Source organism: Clupea harengus, chromosome 5 (genome assembly GCF_900700415.2).
Source record: "Clupea harengus chromosome 5, Ch_v2.0.2, whole genome shotgun sequence".
NCBI lineage: Eukaryota > Metazoa > Chordata > Actinopteri > Clupeiformes > Clupeidae > Clupea > Clupea harengus.
The window spans coordinates 7,969,239-7,989,953 of NC_045156.1; the positions used below are offsets into that span (position 1 = coordinate 7,969,239).

The 20,715-nt window shown below is 42.0% G+C and overlaps 1 protein-coding gene and 1 pseudogene across 1 annotated transcript in view; one reads left to right on the forward strand and one right to left on the reverse strand.

Moving 5' to 3' along the window:
- Nucleotides 1-661: 661 nt before the first annotated feature.
- Nucleotides 662-14,728, reverse strand: LOC105912175 (annotated as a pseudogene).
- A 512-nt stretch (nucleotides 14,729-15,240) lies between these two features.
- lrp1aa (low density lipoprotein receptor-related protein 1Aa) overlaps nucleotides 15,241-20,715 on the forward strand; it is a 149,331-nt gene continuing 143,856 nt past the window's right edge. Inside the window, exon 1 of the mRNA XM_031567561.2 lies at nucleotides 15,241-15,963. Coding sequence (XP_031423421.1) covers nucleotides 15,849-15,963 — 115 coding nt within the window. The 5' untranslated portion in view covers nucleotides 15,241-15,848. The remainder of the gene's footprint in view (nucleotides 15,964-20,715) is intronic.

Below are 20,715 nucleotides of genomic sequence, written 5' to 3' on the forward strand. Positions count from 1 at the left end.
CCATTTATTATCTATATATTCTGTATTTATACATCTTTCAGTGCTATGTTCTGGCTTCCATGTACCCTGTGCTGTTTAGTGAGTGCTTACCCAGGAAGCCAGTACCCTGGAATACTCTCAAACTTTGCCTGCAGGTAACTAAACCCATGTCAGTGTATTAGTCAACACTACCACTTGGGGGTGCAAATGCTCACTATATTTGTCTGAAGGCTAAGTATCTGGAGTATTTCTATGTGCAAATGAGCCAAACTGACCAGGACCTTGTAGACCAAGTACAAATCTATCCCCATAAGCAAAATTATATCAATGTTGTATACCTAAATAGCTTTATGAAACCCCTAAACTTGCTCTATAATTTAGGAGAAAAAAATTGTAAATGACTCCGCCCCCTCCTCTGTAAAAGTGGCTGTAACTTTATAAACAATTCCCCCATGGCTCTAATTTATGGGATTCTTAACCTCTCTCTCAACACCAGCAAGACAAAGGAGATGATTGTGGACTACAGGAGACGGCAGGTGGAGGAGCACGCACACCTGTACATCAACGGTTCCGCAGTGGAAAAGGTCAGCTGCTTCAGGTTCCTCGGGGTGAACATCAGCGATGACCTCACCTGGTCTGCTCATACGGACAAGGTTGTCAAAGCGGCAATAATAAAATAGGCCTAGTTGTTGTTATGCACGTTGCCACCAACAGGGGGCAGGGATGCTCCATAGATGTGATAGGTTTAGGACTTGCTGCACACTGTATATGCCCCTTATATACTACCCCTGTCCTTTTTAAGATTGTACTGATATGTTTAACATCTTAACATCTGAGGTCATTTTTGGAGACTTTGATGGAGCATGTGTGTAGTCACACTTTACATCAGTTACTGCAGGAGTGTCTACTAATGGTATGTCCCTGAGTAACGGGCCATTTATAAATGTTTATAAAGTAAAGATAGTGCCCGCTTTAGATCAAGCACTGCAAAACACTTTACTTATGATTAGTAAATGGTCTCTATAGTATGTCCCTCAGAAACGGGCCATTTATAAATGTTTATAAAGTATAGATAGTGCCCGCTTTAGATCAAGCACTGCAAAACACTTTACTAATGATTAATAAATGGTTTCTAGACCTATATTAGGCATCAACTGAGGTATTACTACATGTGCTAACATTTATAAATTCACTCATGAATTAGACAATAGCTACCGCATGATAAAGGTTATTCATAATGACCCATAAATGGTGAGCAGACCATCATCACATACCTTATAAATTATCTTACAAATCATTAGTACATCATTTAAAACTGGTTGATTAGTCATTTCTAAATGATTTATTAAAAGTGAGCAGGCCATTATCATATACCTTATAAATTATCATATAAATCATTAGAAAATCATTTGAAACATGTTCATAAATACATGACTACTCATTTATAAATAGCTTACTAACGTTGATAAATGTCGTAATAATGATTTGTAAATGATCAACAGACTATGAACAAATGCTTCATAAACAAGGTCGCCCTCTAGCTTCTTCTTGGTATTGATGAGACTGGTGTTCTAATTGACATTACAATGAAATGTACAATGAAACACAGCAACAATTAATACAACAAATTGACTTTTCCTTCATTATTTCACTAGCTTACCTGGGAGTGCAACAGTCCAACTCGCTCGCTGGCATCCACCAGCTCTTGCTCGACCACTTGGCGGCTTCTCTTAGTCTGCTCCAGAGCAGCTCTCAGCTCCTCAATCTCAGCTAGCATTAGGGTGTTCCTGCGCTCCACCATGGCAACCTGCTCCTTCATGTCATGTCTTCAAGGTGCAGCTGGGCATCCTGATATCAAAGCATGTGTTACTTTTACTGGAAATGTTGAATATCCTGTTTGAAATAATACCAGTTTGATTATGTTTTATTCAGAGACTTTTTCTGGTTTTGACATTGACCATCTTTACCTTGAGCTGTCCTTGGACTACCCCAAGCTGTTTCTGGGCCTCTGATGCCTGATGATTGGCATGGCTGAGCTGAATCTCCATCTCATTGAGGTCTCCCTCCATCTTCTTCTTCTTGACTCTCAGGGCATCATATCTGCTCCTGACCTCAGAGTCTAGAGTGCTCTGCATGGTGTCAATCACCCTCTGTTGATCTGCTCCATCTCCTCATCCTTCCCAGCCATCTTCCTCTCAATCTCCCTCTTGACCTGGGTAATCTTGGACTCCTCATGCTCAAGGGTGCCCTATTACAGAGGAGGGTTTTAAATAAGTTTATGTGACTTTTTAGAGGATGTCGCAAGTATAGAATTACAGATGATATTACCTCTGCTTCCTCTAAGGCAGTCTGGATTTCTGATTTCTCACTCTCCACTGTCTTCTTGGCCATCTCCAACTCATGTATGCTCTTGCCAGTCTCACCAAGTTGCCCAGTAAGATCTCCTCTACATAGAAAAGAAAATGCAGTTCTGAGAGGTATCTACAAAATACTGATATTTCATACATGTTATGTAATACGTAATTATATTAAATTGTATGAAAATGTAGGTTGACATACGCTGCAGGTTCTTGTTCTCCCTCTTTATGGTCTCCAGCTGGTCCAGAGCCTCTTCATAGGAGTTCTTCATCTTGAAGAGCTCAGTGCTGTGAGCCTCTTTCTGAGCACCTTCCAGCTTAGCCTGGCCCTCCTCGTACTTCTGCTTCCATTCTGCCAGAACCTGATATAAAAAAAATTATAGTCTTTCAGCCTTCACAACTAAAACACAAACACAAGTATTATCAGCTTGGTAACTATTATGATGCTTGAGTGATTATTACTTTGTCAAAGTTCCTCTGTTTTTTGTCAAGGCAGTGACAAGCCAGTGTGTTTTCCCTCTCTACATCAATCATGAGGTCCTCCACTTCAAGCAGTCTCTGCTTGGTCTTCTCCAGAGAGGCACACTTGGGAGCCTCAATGGACTCCTCAGTGTCTTGGGAGACGCTGGGCAAGCTTTTTCCTAGAAAGGTTGTCATAATAAAAAGTTAATGTCAAATAGCTTAAAACTACAGAGAATCAGGCAACAAACCATCTATTCATTCAGCATTTTTGTATTATGTCATCATACTTGGCCTCCTCCAGCTCCTCAGCGCGTTGGATGGCATCAGCTTCATATTTGGCCCTCCACTGAGCCACCTCACTGTTGGCCCTAGACATTCCATGCTGCAACTCAGCCTAGGCCTCCTACTCCTCAAACTGCTCTCTGAGCATGTCACAGTCATGACGGGCTGATTGGACAGCATGAGCCAAGGCATTCTTGCCCTTTAAAAAACAATTATGTCTCCATCTGAGGAACATTATTTCTTTATTTCTTCAATATTATTTAACTTGTCTTACTTTTACTTCCTCATCAGTGTGCCTCTTCAGCTGAGTATAAGCTTGCTTGCCCCTGGTCAGCTGAGACACAAGAGCTTCCTTCTCAAGTTGGCGACCAAACTCACCTTTTTTGCCCACCACATTTTACTCACCATTCTCAGTTGATCCTCAAGGGTGCCTGAAAAAGAAAAGAAACATATTTGGTCATGGGCCATAAAAGGAATTACTAGAAAAAAATTGAAATTTTATTTTTGTATTCATACCTTTTGCCTTAGCAACAGCCTCCATATTGCTGGAGAGGTCATCAATCTCCATTTTGTATTCACTCGTCTCCTTTTCCAGCTTCTGCTTGACACGCTGAAGGTTGTCAATCTGCTCTCCCAGTTCAGCTACACTGTCAGCCTGCTTCTTGCGGACAGCAGCAGCAGTTGCTTCATGCTGCAGGGTGGACTCTTCAAGATCACGACGCAGCTTCTGGAACTCCGCCTCACGCTTCTTGTTTATCTCAATCTGAGCAGCAGTAGCCCCACCAGCCTCCTCAAGCCTCTCACTGATCTCCTCAAGTTCCCCGGAGAGATCAGCTCTTTGCTTTTCCACTTTGGCCCGTGCTGCACGTTCAGCTTCAATCTCCTCTTCCAGTTCCTCAATACGAACCATGATCAGAGATTACACAGTTGGATTCTGATTGTTATACTGAAACATTCAGAGGCACAGGCAACCAGTGTTTTTTTTGCCTAGCCATCTATGGACAGTCACACAGTAAAAGCCAAAAGCTAGACATTTTCTGGTACGTAGCTTTCAAGTATGTTACTTGTTAAAAATGACACATTTTTCAACTGTAAATCAAGCATTTTTTTTCCATGGTCATCATAACATTCAATAATTAATAACAACGTGTCACCTGGAGTTCCTTCATTTGTTTGAAGCTGGGATCCTAGTGACTGTTCATCTTTAAACTGCTCAGAAGTTGGCTGATTTTAAAGTCCTTCCTTTAAGGATTAAAATGAAATCAATGAATAATTTGTGATATGTAATGGCATGCTGGTGTTTTAAAGAAGTTTGATCTTTTCTTCAGACTGCTGTTTATCATTCTCCAGCTCCATTATAGATTCCTGGGCCAGTTTTATGTCACCCTCAAGCTTTCTCTTGGCTCTTTCAAGAACCATGCAGAGTTCCTTCTCTTGCTCCAATTAGCCCTCCAGCTGTTTATGGAAAAATTGTATGGTCAAGTCCCTTTTGGTCTATGACTTTCCTTACTTATTATTGTCAATATGCCGTCGGCCTACTCACATCATCCACTTGTTGTTCAAGTTTAGTCTTTGATTTGGTCAGAGTGTTGACTTTGTCTTCCTCTGCTTGAAGATCATCCAGAGTCTGCTGGTGTGCCTCTTGGAGGGAGTTTTTCCTCTTTGGTTAACTTGGTAATGCTCTCATCCTGAGAGGCCATCTCCTCATGTCATGACTTGGGACATTGTTTGGCCTCCAGAGGCCGCCAAAGAAAAGACTTGTCCTGTTGTGTCGGCATGTGTTTTTTGTTTACTTCCTGCCTTCACTATCCCGCCATTTACTATTTCTGTTTCACCTGCTAGTTAGTGGTCACGTGACCCATTAACTCAGGTATTTATTTATAGTGGTGTCTTGAGTTCTTGCATCCTAACAGAGCAATTACACGCTTCCGTTGGAATGCGTTGATCCGTCAGGGTTGACGGATCTCCATTCACTTTGAATGGGGTGACGTCATCCTTTGCCGAACTGAATTGTGGCTCCGTTGGGTTCCTGTGCGTTGCGTTTCATGCTTTGCTTGCGGGAAGAGTTGAATAATGTTCAACTTCTCGAGAGGCAATGCATGCGTCAGCCAATCAAATTGCCTTTCATGCATAACTGACAGCACAGGCGCTAGCCAATCAGATCCCGTATATGCTTACGTCTAAAATGCGGCAAGCTCAAAAAAAAAAGATGGCGACCAAACTCCGTAGATGGTCGTATTTGGACCTAAAAGTTGTTTGTTTGACTTTTTTTTGATTAGATTTTTTAAAAGTTACCGAGAAATAGACACTGTACAATGTAAAAAAAACCTTTATTGTAACTGAAAAATACGTCTGATAGGATTTGCGAGGTGTGTGTGAGCACCCTACCTAATGTTAGCATGCTACTGCTTACAAGGTAAGCAGCTTGCTAGTGGCGTGATTGGTTTGATGGCCTGTCAATCTCACTATAACGTCTCTGGTATCAACAGAACCCCATGCGCCAGACTCCTCCTCCGCCATCCGTTGGCGCAAAAGGACATAAAAGGACATAAAAACTACTCACAGAAGCTACAGCTAACTGTAGATCTGTCAGGATTGTGCTTTTTTTTTTCCTTTTTCCCCGCCATGTGCTTTCCCGTGTTTGTTTGTTTGACTCTGGGACCCCCGCACACAATGCACTGCAGTTTGCACTTTAGTTTGCATCCTTATTTATTCAACACATCATAGCAAGTGCACATCATTTATTGCTATTTTGTTAACACTTTCTCTTGCACAGTATGCTCACACTGTAATACTGTTTTGATTATTTGTATGTTTGACTATGACCCTTATTTTTATTCTATTTATGAATATTCTGTCTGTCCCATGCTCTGAAATCACCAAGTCAATGTCCTGTATATGAGAGTGTACTTGGAAATACAAATAATTCTGATTCTGAATAGAGGAACATGCTGAAGAATAATGTAAGAGATCCATGTTGTACAATAAAGCCTTTATTTTTGTTCCCTTTATTGGTTATCCTGTAAATGAAGGTGCACAAGAAATAAGAATTTCTGTTTAGTTACAATTCATAGCAAAGCTCACAAATACTTTAGCCAAAGCTTTGCTTTACAGGGTTAGACTTACATTCAGCTGCTGTTTAAGCAATTTAACCTCCACATCAAGCTTCATTGAGCTCAAGTTGAGGTTATGAATTTTGGCACGCAAGTAGCGCTTATACAGCGTGCGCACATCTTCATTGTCAGTCTGGAAAAAAAGACAAGAAAACCATTCATAACTTTGTTCAGTGTGGTGGTCAGATGCCAACTATACTCAGACCTCACCTCACAATGTGAGGGTATTTAATGATGTAGTGAGTGCCAGGAGTGAGTGGGATAGGAGTATTAGTTAACACAACTTGCATTTACCAAATCGCTGGAGAAGGCGGAAAGAGTGTCCTCATCGTCTAGACCGACCTCCTGTTAGTAAATTAGGAATTATTAGGAACTGTGGAAAATTGCCTTGGGTTTTAAAAGACACACACAATGAACATGTTTAGAATCATTACACAATGATGCAGCAATATCAACCTACCAGTGGGCTCCTCTCCCCCGACCAACACATTGGGAGGTGGCTGCAGGAGTTTGAGTGAACCTCCTACCACTGCGAAATGTGACGATGGTTAACCAAATTACTAATTATGAAGGAAACTCATAGAATGAAGTGCACCTACCTTGGACATAGGGATTCTCTCCTGCCACCACCTCTCCAGAGGAACTGCCCCCAGCTATGCCCTGCATAATGGGCCTACCCCTGTTATTGGCCAGGGCCAGCTCCTCAGCAGGCGTTAGCTCTGGACCTCTGGGTCCTCCCCCTGTCTTCGCCATATCTGCCCTTTTCTTGTTAGCTAAAATATGAAGGATATGACACTGACAAGCTGTTCAATACATTACCATGGTACATATTGTATTGACTCACCAGCCTGAATGATGTTTTTATGCTTGACTTTTACTTGCTCCCAAGTCCTTTTAGTGGCCGGGTTGCAACTACATGGGGGTTGAAAGCACTCATAATTATATGACAGTGTTATTAGTACACCATACCATATCATTATTGTTGAAAACGATTAAAGTGGACTCATGATACGAAGAGAGAATCTAACAAAAATCTTCTTTTCACTGCTTCAATTGATTGAATTTCTGATTATGAATAATACATACATACATACATACTGTGATCCGCCCATACACAGATTTGCACACAAAAATTCAAACTCCTACTTCAATATGGTCATCTACACATACATGCATATACACATAGTACGTGATAAATAAGCGCTTTCAGTATATATACTGTATATATAAGTGTCTATGAATTCATATCAATTAGATACTCTTTGGCCTTGTTTTTATCTACTTATTCTGAAAGAGTTGAGATCATTATTTTCGCTAGCAAGATCTCATTTGATGATTATTTCCATTAAGCCTACTGCCAGCAGGCACATTTAAAGAAATGTGATTTGATTGGGGTAATGAGGCACTTAAGATGAGCCTATACATTTCCCCAAAACGTACGCATTTAGCTTATCGGCAATTTTTTGCCAAGCTGCCTGTCTTGCTCTGGCAGCGGTGGCGGTGTTTGATTTAGCCATGATAACATCTTTATGGTCTTCGTATAAACTCATTATGATTGCTTGCTCGGATGCCGAGAAAATCCCTGCTCTCTCCTTATTCTTTTCCGCCATAATACCGTTAGAAAATCATGGTTTTGGTGATCGACCTTTCCTGCCTTTTGAAGTAGGACGTGCACGCGCAAATGCCATGATAAGTTTAGCCTGGTTGAAATTAACCACATGATTTGGATGCGGATCAGCCGTTAACGAACCGATATTTGCTGTTCTCAATCAGCTCGCTAATCTTAACGGGCTAAAAGGCCAATTGATTAACTTAGCTCCAACCCTACGACGAACGGGCCCCTGGTCTGCGATCGGGTCCTTTCCCACAAAACCCCTAACAAGGTCATTCTTTTCCTGCAGTAGAGAGACCATCTTCTCTTCAAAATCCTTCTTTGCCAGGGCCTTTTCGAGGTCCACTTTCATCTTGTCAAAGTTCTCCTTCATTGCTGCCATTTCCTTCTCAGTTTCAGCCCTCTTCAGAAGAGGCTTGATCTTGAAGTACACCTTTATCTATGGCCAGTGTTTCACATTCATGAATGAATGAATGCTGTATTGGATAGTGAAGATGGCTTCCCTGTTGATGGTTACATGAGTTACATTATTGTAAAACTCAGCGATACACAAGTCTAAAGTGTATGCATCTCAGGTCTGAGGTCTATGATCTCAGGTTTCATCTAGAGCTTACCTCATCTCCTTCATCTTGACAAAGTCCTTCCTCATAAGGAAGGCACGGTAGAGAGCCTTAGTCATTGTGACCAGAGCTGCCAGCTTCTCATCTCGCATCTCCTCAAGGGTACCCAGCAGACCAGCTTTGAAGAAAACCTGTAACAAGGGTTTTGACACATTTCACAACTGTCAGGGCCGGAGTCCGGAATCGAAACCAGGCCGCTGGATTTCTGGTTTAGTGTAGGACCCACGTGCAGGATGTATGAAAAACTTTGTTTTTTTAATTGGACCAAAGATAAGGATAATCCAAACACACGGAAGACAATGGTGAAAAACTGAAAGTAAAATCTCAGAAGTATCAAAAACAGAGGGCAAAAACAAGGCAGGTAACTATGCCACAAAGGCTTGACTAAACAAGAGGCTGAGAATTCACAAAAACTATGGACTATGAATGGAGACAAGGACATTTGAGACTAGGAAATCAGAATTCAAACAAGAAAACTCTAAACCAGAACTCAGAACAAAGACACAGCAATGAGCTATAAATACCTGACTAATTAGTCACATGGCTCATTGACGAGCAGGTGACAACAGAAAATTCCCTACCCCAATAGGTTTGACCTATTTGTCAACTTATTAACTGCAGTAATATTGCAAAAATACCTCTGCTTGAAGTCACCATAAAGGATTCTGCTGGGGAAGCCCTTTCTGCAGATTCTGATACCCTCCAGCACACCATTACACTTCAATGAATAATAAAGTGTGTTCCCTAATTCCCTAATGTATACCCCCAAACCCCATATACTACAATTGTTTTAAGAAAATATAATACACACTGTGTCCCTAGTAACTCCTCTATCTTCTTATTATCTCAACATAATGTACATTACTGTTTAACACCATCTAATTGTCATATTAAAACACTTCAACTTCTTCAAAAAGCTGAACATGCCCTAAACACAGCAGACACAGTCTGGAAGGACTCACCCTTCTTCTTGCCTCCTTTCTAACCACCACCACCATCAGATGTTTAGGAAAATAATGAAGTGATATAGTTATATAAAATCAATATAGCATACAATTAAATATTCAATATTTGTCTGAGACAATATTATGGAAAATGCTCAGGAGGTGTTTATACCTTCAGTAGAGGCGTGAGATGCATACAAGAAGCACAGTAGCTTCATTGTAGTTCAGAAAAAACACTTTGGTACTTTTACCACCGGCTCTTCAGTACTGTAACAATTCTTCATATTACATAGCATGTATTATAGCATAGTACAGTACATCTTTATACCTTAAGCAGCAGTGTGAGATGCATACAAGAAGCACAGCAGTTTAATTGAAGACTTCTGGTACAGCTGCACAACAGAGTCATTCAATGGATCCTTGTTCTTGTCCAGCCATCCATTAATGTTGTAGTCCACAGCAGGGGGGAGTGAGTTTCTGCTTTACCCTTTGTTGGTTTGGGTTTCTCAAAGCACTTGTTTTTACCAAGATGGTGGTCATACAGCATTATTCTTGAAGGTGGTGTCTGAGGCCTTGGGGAACATACACTCCTCTTCAAGGATGGAGAAGATGAAGTTTTCATTGGTGAAGTTGATGCACAGCTGTTCCAAGCTGTTGAAATGGTGTTAAAATAGGCAAAACACAGACAAGCTTAGCAACAAACTAATATGTATGAGGCTGGAGTAATTTTATTATTATGATGAAGACATTCACTCGCATCAAAGATGTCCAGCACACCAATGAAGAACTGTCTTGGCTGCTTTGTGTCCAACATCACATTGATACGGACGACCATCCACAAGAACATCTTATCATAGACTGATTTACACAGAGCCATAACAGAATTGTTGACCTATTTAAGGAAAAAACATATTAATGATGATATGATGACACAATAAATAATCACGGTTACCCATAATATCTGATACATTATATAATAAATGCATAGATACCGTATCTGTGGTACTGTTTGGTCTTTGGTCACAAACGCTTTTCCGACCTTCACTCTGGGGTAGCACAGAGCCTTCAGCATGTCAGTAGAGTTCAGGGCCATGAGGTAGGCGATTTTATCAGCTACTAGATGAAAACAAACAGTAGTCATCATCACTCATTACTTCATTGAGTACTGGCTGTTACATAGAGAAAGATTGTCAAAAGTCTAAATATTAACAGGATTATGTGTCCATGGGGAGATTACATAGATGAATTGGCACCTTCAATAAAATGGGCCAGAGAGAGTCTCTGCTTCTGCCTGAACTTCATGTTCCCATGATTGATCACAGCTCCGGTCAGCTTGTAGATGCCTATTTTCTTCCCAGTGGTGAAGCCCAAAATCTCTATTGCAGTCTGACAGGATGAAATAGTGTATGGGTTGATTAGATTCCTATTAACTTTGCTTAAATTGTTTGAATCTTACATCTGTAGCAATAAACTCCTCCACATCGTTGATACTCTTGACAGTGATTTCACCTTGACTGATAGGGAAATCATATGGGTTGGTGGTGATTAGAAGGGCCTCTGAAAACAGAAAGAAGAAAAATATCATAAAAAATATCACAGAGGCTTACATAGACCAGTATTATTTGCATTTTATCAGTTACATATCCCAGCTTTATTACCAATCAGCTAAGGCTTGTGTCCAGTCTGAAGCTGGTAGAAGATATGGTGACTCCTCTCAGCAGACAGCTGGGACGTCACTCTTGACCTCTCTAGCAGATCTGGCATGTGACGAATTTAAAATAATGAAATATTCTCATTTGTTTTTATCCCCCATGCTATCTTGAGTAATGAAGAATTCCTACTCACATGTCTCAATATCAGCCGAGGCCAGTTTGCCACGGTAGCCAAAGTGAATCCTGATGAATTCACCCTAAGTTGGTTCCAAAAATTTAGCGATTTGTATTGAAAAATAAATGATCTTCCTTTTCCAACATTGTGGAACTTGTATGTCACAGTTTGTCTAAGTATTTGAATATATATCTGTGCAGTAAATACAGGGAGGAGTTCCTCACAGTCTTGGCATTACCAAAGGCCTCCAGTAGAGGGTGCAATGATCTAATCCTCCAGTGACCGCTAGAGAGAATATCAGGCAATTTATCTGTTTTTGCCGAACATCTCCTCTCAGCATTGTATTTCCTACCAACCCAACCCCCGCCCTCCTGCTCACAACTGTAGGGGAACTAAAAGTAGATACTTAAGTAAAAAAGATAGCTAATCTTCTCGTGAGGGCCAAGCCAAGCAAATGGATTAATGCCGCCAGTAACAAAACAAAATATATTTATCCATTTGTGTGTACACGTTAACTCTCCTATTATCTCCGGGGTCAATTTGACCCCATTCAATGTTTAACGTCTCTAAATAAATTATTGACATCCTTTTTTTTGCATCATATTAAATTACTTTTCCTAATTTAATGGGGACATGTGGCTAAAGACAAAATGAACATGATGATATGTTTTCAATGTCCTGTACACATGCTGTACGCATAGGTGTTGTTTGGGGTTGTTTCTTGATAACAGAAATTGTTTTCCATTCCAAATGTTATAGATAACAACAATATGTACTTACAAATAATATGAAGCCAAGAAAACACCAAAAGGATATCTCTTTCCAATTTTTTAGATTAGATTAGATTCAACTTTATTGTCATTGCACAGAGTACAGGTACTGAGGCAACGAAATGCAGTAGGTCCATCAGTGAGATTTTATGGTGATATGGTGATATTTCTCCATAGTCACGTAACCAGTATTCAGGATGTATAAGGGGGGTGGGTGGGGTTTTTGTTTTATTTAAAGGGCTATTTAGGTAGTCAACAAACAAACATAAAGTACCTGACACATAAACTTGGGTAAAAAATTTTATTATAATAATTTTTGGGAGGTTTAAAGAATAAAAGATACTAAATTTGAAGGTAATAGGAGGGTTAAGAGAATAAAGTTAATTCATGGCTGACTGGGCTTTACAACAAGTTACCCAAATGGATGGAAAACTTAAACTACTCATTCTACATGTGTACATTTTAGCATGCATGTACTGTATAGATCCCTCAGAGGAAAGCAAACCCCCTTGCCATTGGTGGTGAAATACTCTGAGTAGGTACAAAAACATGTTCCCAGTCAGATGTGTCTTTGCATCCCCGTATCCTGTCAGACAGGCAGATCAATATGAAAAGGTCTGAGGCACCGCTGTGGGCTAAAGTGTGGAAGTCAATCGTGATGGAAAGGAAAGAGGTGAAGTTTCATGCTGGTCCCCCTTGTGTGTCGGTCAGATAGTAATTAGACTTATTGGGCCCACCGCCTTCATTGACAGCTGTGCAGTATTGATTCATTAGATGTTTTGATTTGCTTTGTAAAAACGCAGAGAATGATTTTTTAAATGTTACATGGAGTTCTCTCACCACTGGAATTCTGTACAACTGAACATGGAAAGTTTGTATTCAAAGCAGGAGTTCAGCTATTTGTCCTTAGCCATTCACAATTACTTTCAAATGAACTTGCTTGTAGAGCATACTCTGCATACTTCATCAAATATTTTTGGCAGTGGATTCTAATAATCAAACCATGGTGTCTCATCAGTCTGTTCACTCTACCGACAATTTCATTAAAACTTCTTGAGATATGCTCTTTTACCCAGTGCAAGAGTGCAAGAAATCTCCTTGTATTGATTTCTTCAATACAACTTCAAAGTGGGTCTGACAAAACCCTCTTTTGCCCCCTTAAGCGGCGATAATGGCGCAATCCTTAGTATTTTTTATGAACGCTGGTTTAGGATTTACTTTTATTCAGTGTTTAAATGAAGCTGAAATACAACCTAGCATTGTCTTACAGCCCATTGTCTTTCAGTGGGCCATTTAAAATTCACAGTCATTCCTAGTGGCTTTCCACATAAACCCCTTTGGTTGCACAAGACTCTGGCTGGCTCGGACTGCTGCGTAAGCATTTTGTCCCTTTTTTGGTTGGCTTTTTGGGATAATTGCCCCCTAATGTTGCCCCTGCTATGTGTCAGCCCTCTTTTCAACGGAACACCTCTCGAGGACCTCTCTACAGTCCCGGGGAAGCGTGACCGTTATTTCCAGAGCGCACATGTTTGTTTGTTTGGATACTTGCCTGTGTGCTGCTTACACAGGCGGCCCCAAAACTTGGGGTTTTGGCACGACACAATCACTCATTTTGAGGAGAACAAAAGGAGTGAGGAATAATCTGGTGGCAGGGCAAACTCGTTTCACTTTGCAGGGCCTGCCGGTAATCCCAGACACACAAACATGCCATTTGTAGACTCAAACAACCCAGCCGAGGGCGGGGGGATATAAAGATACAGGTTCCATAAGCTTCGGCCTGGGTCGGTCTCTGTGTGCAAACCTCATGAGGAACGTTGTGGTTGATGGCCACTTCTGAAATGATGCATCTGCTGCTCCCTTAACTCCGCCGTCAGCATTTCATACAACAGCTTTCCTGCTGCTTAAAGAGAATACTTAGATGTCATTTGTGGTTACATTTATGCTTTGTTGCCTTTAAGAGTGAGGCAGCCAGTGGTGCATCTCTCACTTTGTCAAGAAAAAAATAAAATAATTCAGGTTACATTTAAGCCACAGTTACCTATATGCAAAATACCAACTACACATTTGACTATTGCATCTATGACATGATATGTATGAACAGTTATAGAAAATCTTCAAAAAGAAAGTCTGCATGAATGTTACAATAATCATATGTATGTGAAAAAAGTATTTATGGAATTATGTAACAGTGCTCTGTATTTTGCAAACATTTGTTTTTTCAGTATCCCATAGATGGTGCATCTACACTAACCCAGGAATTGTCAACTCTTTTGTAAATATCTATGCTCTGCTGCAACTAATATTTTACCACAAAAGTTGCCTTAAAGCATTTGAAGTTTCCTCCAGGGCTCTGGCTTCGGGGGTCAGTGTGCTGCAGTCTGTGAGGGTGTCTGTGCGGAAACTGCTCTCCAGCTGGACCTTGTCTGAGGTCTGACTGTGTTTGTGGCTGATTTATGCTTCTCAGGCCAAGACCTGGGCCTCGACCCGCTTACTAAACCCTTTCATGGAGGCACACAGGGGATCAGAGAGGGGAGAAAAGATCTGCCCGTAAAAAGGAAAACTCAGAGAGAGAGAAAGATAGTGAGTGAGAGAGGGGGGGGGGGGGGGGGGGGGGGGGGGGGGGGGGGGGAGAGAGAAAGAGAGAATGAGAGAGGGAGGGAGCACGGTGTGGATGTCTTTAATAGGTTCTATGGTGTTTGCAAGGGAAATCACTTCCGGAAGGTGTCCTCTGTTTTGGGCAAGGATGAATCAAAGGGAGTCATACTAACAATCTGGCCATTAGTGGTTATACTGAGAAATAATTGGACATGGCCAAGAAGCTGACATTGTTCTCTCTTTGCTGCCAGTGAAACGGTGTGAGAAGCTAACCCTTGTTAAGAACAGTCGTTGTGAAATCACATCCGTTTCAGTTTTCAGTGTCTTACAAAAAGGATCTGTATCTTCACAAAAAAAAAAAAACATGATATTTTTCTTACATAAAGGAAGAGTGAAATACATACTTGGTATTAAATTAAGATGGAGACAACGTTTTATGGAATTAGAATGAAATTAACTTTATTAACTAATGGAGAGTACGATATTATGACCAAAATGATCACATAAAAAAAATGGGAGGAATATTGCACTTGTACACGACAAAAGTGCCTGTCACACAGAGACGTGCAAAAGTTTTTTTTAATTACGTTCCCATTTACAGCGTTCGCTCAAAGCTTTTTCTTTTGATTCGGCGACACCAATTTCTTCCACCTTTGCACCAATCAACGTATGCTGCGCTAAATTCGCAAAAGAAAGATGCAGCCAACCATTGGTGTCAGTGACGTCACGCGTCAGTCTTGGAGTTAAGGGTTGGATCTCATTTAGAGCTCAATTTGTGTTACCACCAGCAACAGAGGCGGCGGAGAGTGTAGGGAGAGATTGCTTTCCCGTTTTTTATTTTTTTTATGGCACGAACTGTTTCGTCCAGTTGTCACAGAGAACAAAGGAGAGGATAACGGCTTATGGTCTGAACACGTTGCTACCTAACCGCCTTCATTCCCTCCTCTCTCTGCATGTGGAGCAGAGATACAGGCAAAGCTACCTAATGATATGTGCAGTGAGAGCCCAATTTTAAGCATGAATCAGAGGAGCCCTTAGCCGCCCGGGGCTGGGGAAGCCGTGGCTCTTTCCTCGCTTTTTGTGAGAGACTCTCTCCCCTCTGCCGGCAAAGTACAGTTGGAGCTCTGTGTGAGGACGTGTTTAGGGGCGCTCATAGAAAGGAGCATCGTCCGGGGGATCTGGAGTTCTGCGCGGACTAGGCTCCTGCTCCTGCCGCTGACGGAGCAAGCAGCTGGGTCTACTGGAGTTCGCGGGGCACCCCTGATTTTTATGTGTTAGTTTTATTTTATGTTGTCAAAAGCCATGATGTTGCGCTATACTGCAAACCTGCTGGTGGCTGGATTGTTCTTCTTGGGATTTTTGCACAGTTTTGAGGTGATTCTTCCTGCCAGAGCTATCGACGGTGAGTAGCCTATAGCCCGCCAGGTCTGAGTTGTTTCAGCTAATAATAGCTAGTTTGATAGGAAACATTTCACATTTGATATAGTCCTTAGGAGATGTTGGTGTTGTCTGTTGAGTCAGTCGCTTGCCTTACCTCTTAATGCAGCTCGCGTTTATCATCTCAGTTCTCACACTTCTGTGCTCCAGTAAATCAACGCTGTGGCTTGGGAAGTGAAGTGGCTGTAGAAATGCTGAATGATAAACTGTTTGGATTTACAGCAGACATCGATTGCCATCTATGCAAATGACCAAAGACAGACTACATGGCTAGGAGTAGCTACTTCTGTCGGTTATGAACATTTGCCACAATGCATCCTTTGTAGCCCCGCACTGCCGTTGAAGACGTAGCCCACGTCGCGACACATTGTCACATCTATGCAAACATCGGAGGGTTTGCCAGTCTTGATGTCATGGGAAATTACCTGTCTCCCACACGCATCAGTTTTGCAAAGAGGGCCGTCAGTTCAGTCTCCACACAACGCTCCACACTTTACCACCAAGTCTTTCTGTGCGTTCGATGTTTGTTTTTTTTCTCCCAACATTGTTATTTGATCGCGTGATGTAGGCTACGCAGTCGCTCCTATGTCAGTTGTGGTGAGTGAAATGTCAATTTCTTTGTTGTAGGAGACAGTATTTTGTCAGCCTATTGGCCTGTTTGGATAAAGTAGATCGGCGGCCTGGGAAAAAAGAGTGATACAAAATATAGTCATGTCATGACTTTGGCTGGCTATTCGGTAAGCGCGTATCCCCCCCCCCCCAAATACCTGTCATTCTGTCAGTGCGTTTCAAGCCAGACACGAGAGTAACCAGGTCGTAAAGGCAAATCTATCAAGATTCGCGGTTTTTTGTGCGACGTTGACATCGTATTAGTGTTCTGTTGGTAAAGAGATGCCTGTAGATTTTGCAGCGGTTATTAGTTGCTTTACCAGCACATGCCTCCGAGAGGCCTGCCACGATTCCTCGAGCAGTCTACTTCCCCCCTGAACACGTTTATGGGAATGACTGGCGTAGAATCTGAAAGGCAGCCGGCACATTTGGATGCACAGAAAGTAGTCTCTCTGCTAGAGCAGCCGACATGGGCTGAAACCTAGGCTACGAGGATACATCACATGGGTGACATTCAAGTAAAAAATTGAGTGTTTAGAATGACCGTAGCATTTCAAATCCCTGAACACCCGGGGCTTATTAAAGCATACCAGGGCAATATGACCTAGGACACTCATATCTTTAATATATTTTGAACGTTCAGTTCCATAAATTATGACAATATTGGACATGGCATTATTCCCGAGTAAACCTCCTAAGACTATAAGCTACACATTTCCTCTGTCAAAATTAAATGTTAAAGCCATTCATTTTTCTACGTCTCCCCAGACTGTTACAGGGCAGATTCAACAGGCGGTCGACTGCGTAGTCTGCACACTTTCAGGAACTCGTTCTTACTAAATCCTGACCTCTGGAAACAATTAAACGTGCGCGCCCCCGAAGGTTTTGTAATGACGACAAGGGGCGTGTTCATTAAGGTGTCGGGTTCTCAGAAACGTTGGTGGGGCTACTTAATCCCCCACAAATATTGTAAAACTGAAAACTTTTAAAACGTCTGGCCATTTCAGACAGATTTCTGGAAAGAAAACATTTATGAAGAGTTTGCACCAGTAGCCCTCTTTGCGTATTGCCAAGCACCGCACAGGCAACATCACAATAATCCCTTCTTTACCTTCTTTCTCAGTTTTGTTGTGTAAATGTGGACCTGGTGAAAAACCTTTAGGTGATTTGTGCGTGTCACCTTAAAGGTAGTGATTTGTATGAGAATTGTAAAGTGTAGTTTAATTATCACAGTTGGACCCAGGCTGAGGGATAAAGGGCTAACATGCCATCTGTATGACATGACATTTTTACACTTATATCATTTCCTTGCATATCAGAGGTATTACAAACCAGATAGATGATAACTCTGGACGCTGTCCTGATTAATGGATTTTACCCTGTACTGGCGTTTTGGCTACTAGCTCTTTTAAAACCTTGACAATATTTGTTTGGATTCAGATACATTTATCTTGGAAGTTTTGTGACGTTGAATATTCTACTGGCCAGATTCTGGAGTGGAGTTGAGCATTTTCCCAGCCACCCACACAGATAGTGATTTTAATTGGACTTCAAACAGTCTTTGTTCCCAGGAGAGAACCTCATCTTAAAGCCAAAAACATCCCTCCCCAGTATTCGTTAATGAGCAGACCGCTGAATCAGAACCACATTAAGCATTTTCACACACTTTTATAGACAACAAGGAGGGTGAGAGAATTCAATACCTACCACAAATAATTGATCCAATGGGTCTAATAATCACCATTTAGAGTGTGTACTGCAGTTAGAACGAAATTATGAAAAGACATAACAGTTTAATAACTTTGGAGACTAATAGCTAAGTTAATTTCACACTTGTATAGCCAATACAGATTGTTGTTTTTATAACTTCCAGGTCATCATGGTCTATTGACCTCATGAATGCAGCTCAACAATCAGTTGATCTGCCCCATTGCTGCCTGCCAGACTCGGGGACCTTGAATGAGAGGATCCTTTATCTGGAGTGCTTTATTTACAGACAAGCTCTGAAGAGATCTGTGGTTTGGAACAAAAATATTTGTTTTTTTAAATCACTGTTTGTGCAGGCCCTTGACAAAGGCATTTTGTGTTGTTTCTTGAAGGACATCAAAAACTAATGTAAACCTGTTCAGAATTATTTTGTAGTCTGCAGAGAATACTGCGTGTCTTTAAAGTTCACCCAAGAGCATGGCTACTTTGAGAAAAGGTTCGTCTAGTTTGTATTCAAAATGTCTTGGTACCAAATACTTGTAGAAGGATCACTGTTTAAAAGGGTGAACCAAAACCAGCACACCTACTTAATTCAGCACACTCTCGTAACACGCCTTCGATAGGTCCACTGGGATTGGCAGCATCAAAGAAGCAAGCGAGCTCTGCCCGGCTGCTATTTCTGCCCCGGCACGAGTGTAATAGTCGGGCATGAGTCATGACTTTATGTGCTGGAGGTTGACATGGAGAGTGCTGTGTTTGTGTTTACAGCCATTGGTCATGGAAAGGCAGCGGGTGCTACATCCCTTGGGGGGGGGGGGGGGGGGGGCGGTGGCGGCGGCATGGGGCATGGGGCAGTGTGTTGGCGCTGGGGTTCTTTGCCCGGTCTTTCACGCCACCAGCAGAGGATGTGTGTGTGTGTGTGTGTGTGTGTGTGTGTGTGTGTGTGTGTGGGGGGGGGGGGGGGGGGAGGGGAGGAGGGGAGGAGGGGAGGAGGAGTGTTGTGTGAGAATATTTTAATGAAAGAATGCTGCCTTTAGGTTTTATGACTGTTGCACTGGGATGCGAGATAATTTGACATTTCAAGCATGTACGTGAATGGAAAGAGAGAGAGAGAGAGAGAGAGAGAGAGAGAGAGAGAGAGAGAGAGAGAGAGAGAGAGAGAGAGAGAGAGAGAGAGAGAGAGAGAGAGAGAGAGAGAGAGAGAGAGAGAAAGAGAGAGAGAAAGAAAGGGAGGAAGATGCAGAAGAAAATAAACTGCAGAAGAGAGGTCAGGAAAGGAGAGAGTGTGTGGAGACAGCGACACAAATGTAAAATATAAAGAGATTTGGGGGGGGTGGGAGAGAAAATGAAGTAAAGAAAAAAGTAGTTCCCTCTTCTTGCTCCACACCTTCACTACTTATTCAATAAAACATCTGCATGGAGAAAAAAACATTAATCTTAGAAGTATGCACGGTCAGAGGAGGAGGGGAAGGAAGGGAAAGGGGGATTGTGTTCACTCTCTCTCTCTCTCGCTCTCTCTCTCTCACTCACACTCTCAGTCTGTCCCCGTAAGCTCCAGATGTCGCTCCGCTTCTCCAAGTGCAGTATCACATAATGGAGCAATGGGAGGGAGAGGTACAGTGTAACATGAGGGAATTTGACAGGGAAAGGATGAAGCTGCTTCTTCCATCTGTGTCTGAAGTCTTTACTCGCTCTCTCTCTCTCTCTCTCTCTCTCTCTCTCCCTGTCTACGCCCAAGCTCCTCTTTTCAGCTCAGTCCTTCATCCAAAGCGACTTAGAACAGCTTACCTCTCCCAAACCCTCTACTTTTATCCCCTGTTCTGCAGTGGTTCAGCCAAAGGGTTTCTTTTAACAGCCCCTCCGTGGACACAGATGTACATGGAAAGTAAGCTCCAGAGGGCCTGGCCGTTATAGACAGAAGCAGTTATGGGTCATAGTTGTGCCTCCACAAGTAGGACTGCGTAGTGCTGGACTGTAAAGAAACTGGTAGATTGGGTCAGTATTTATATATTATGTCAGTATTTACAGTATGTGGTTTGCCAACACTATCCTGGTAGACCTATGTGAATGTGTCACGTCATGGTGACGCGCTCAGTAGTTCATTCTGTTTTGGGATCTTGAGGCACTATGGCTGTAAGTCTAGAAAGCGTAAAGGACCCTAAAAACAACAAAAGACAGATGATACAGACTGGTCACTCCTTGTGAGGAGTCTTGTTGACCTTTCCTTTGAGATAGCGTGGATGAAAATGCATACTGTTCATTTTGCGCCTGTTGTTGTTCACGGAGCCCAATAGATGTGTGTGTGTGTGGTCACTGTTCATATGTCGTGCCTACGCTGCCCTGTGAAGCCTCAGAGGATATGTGTTATGTCATGGTGGTGCGCTCCGTAGCTAATTGTGCT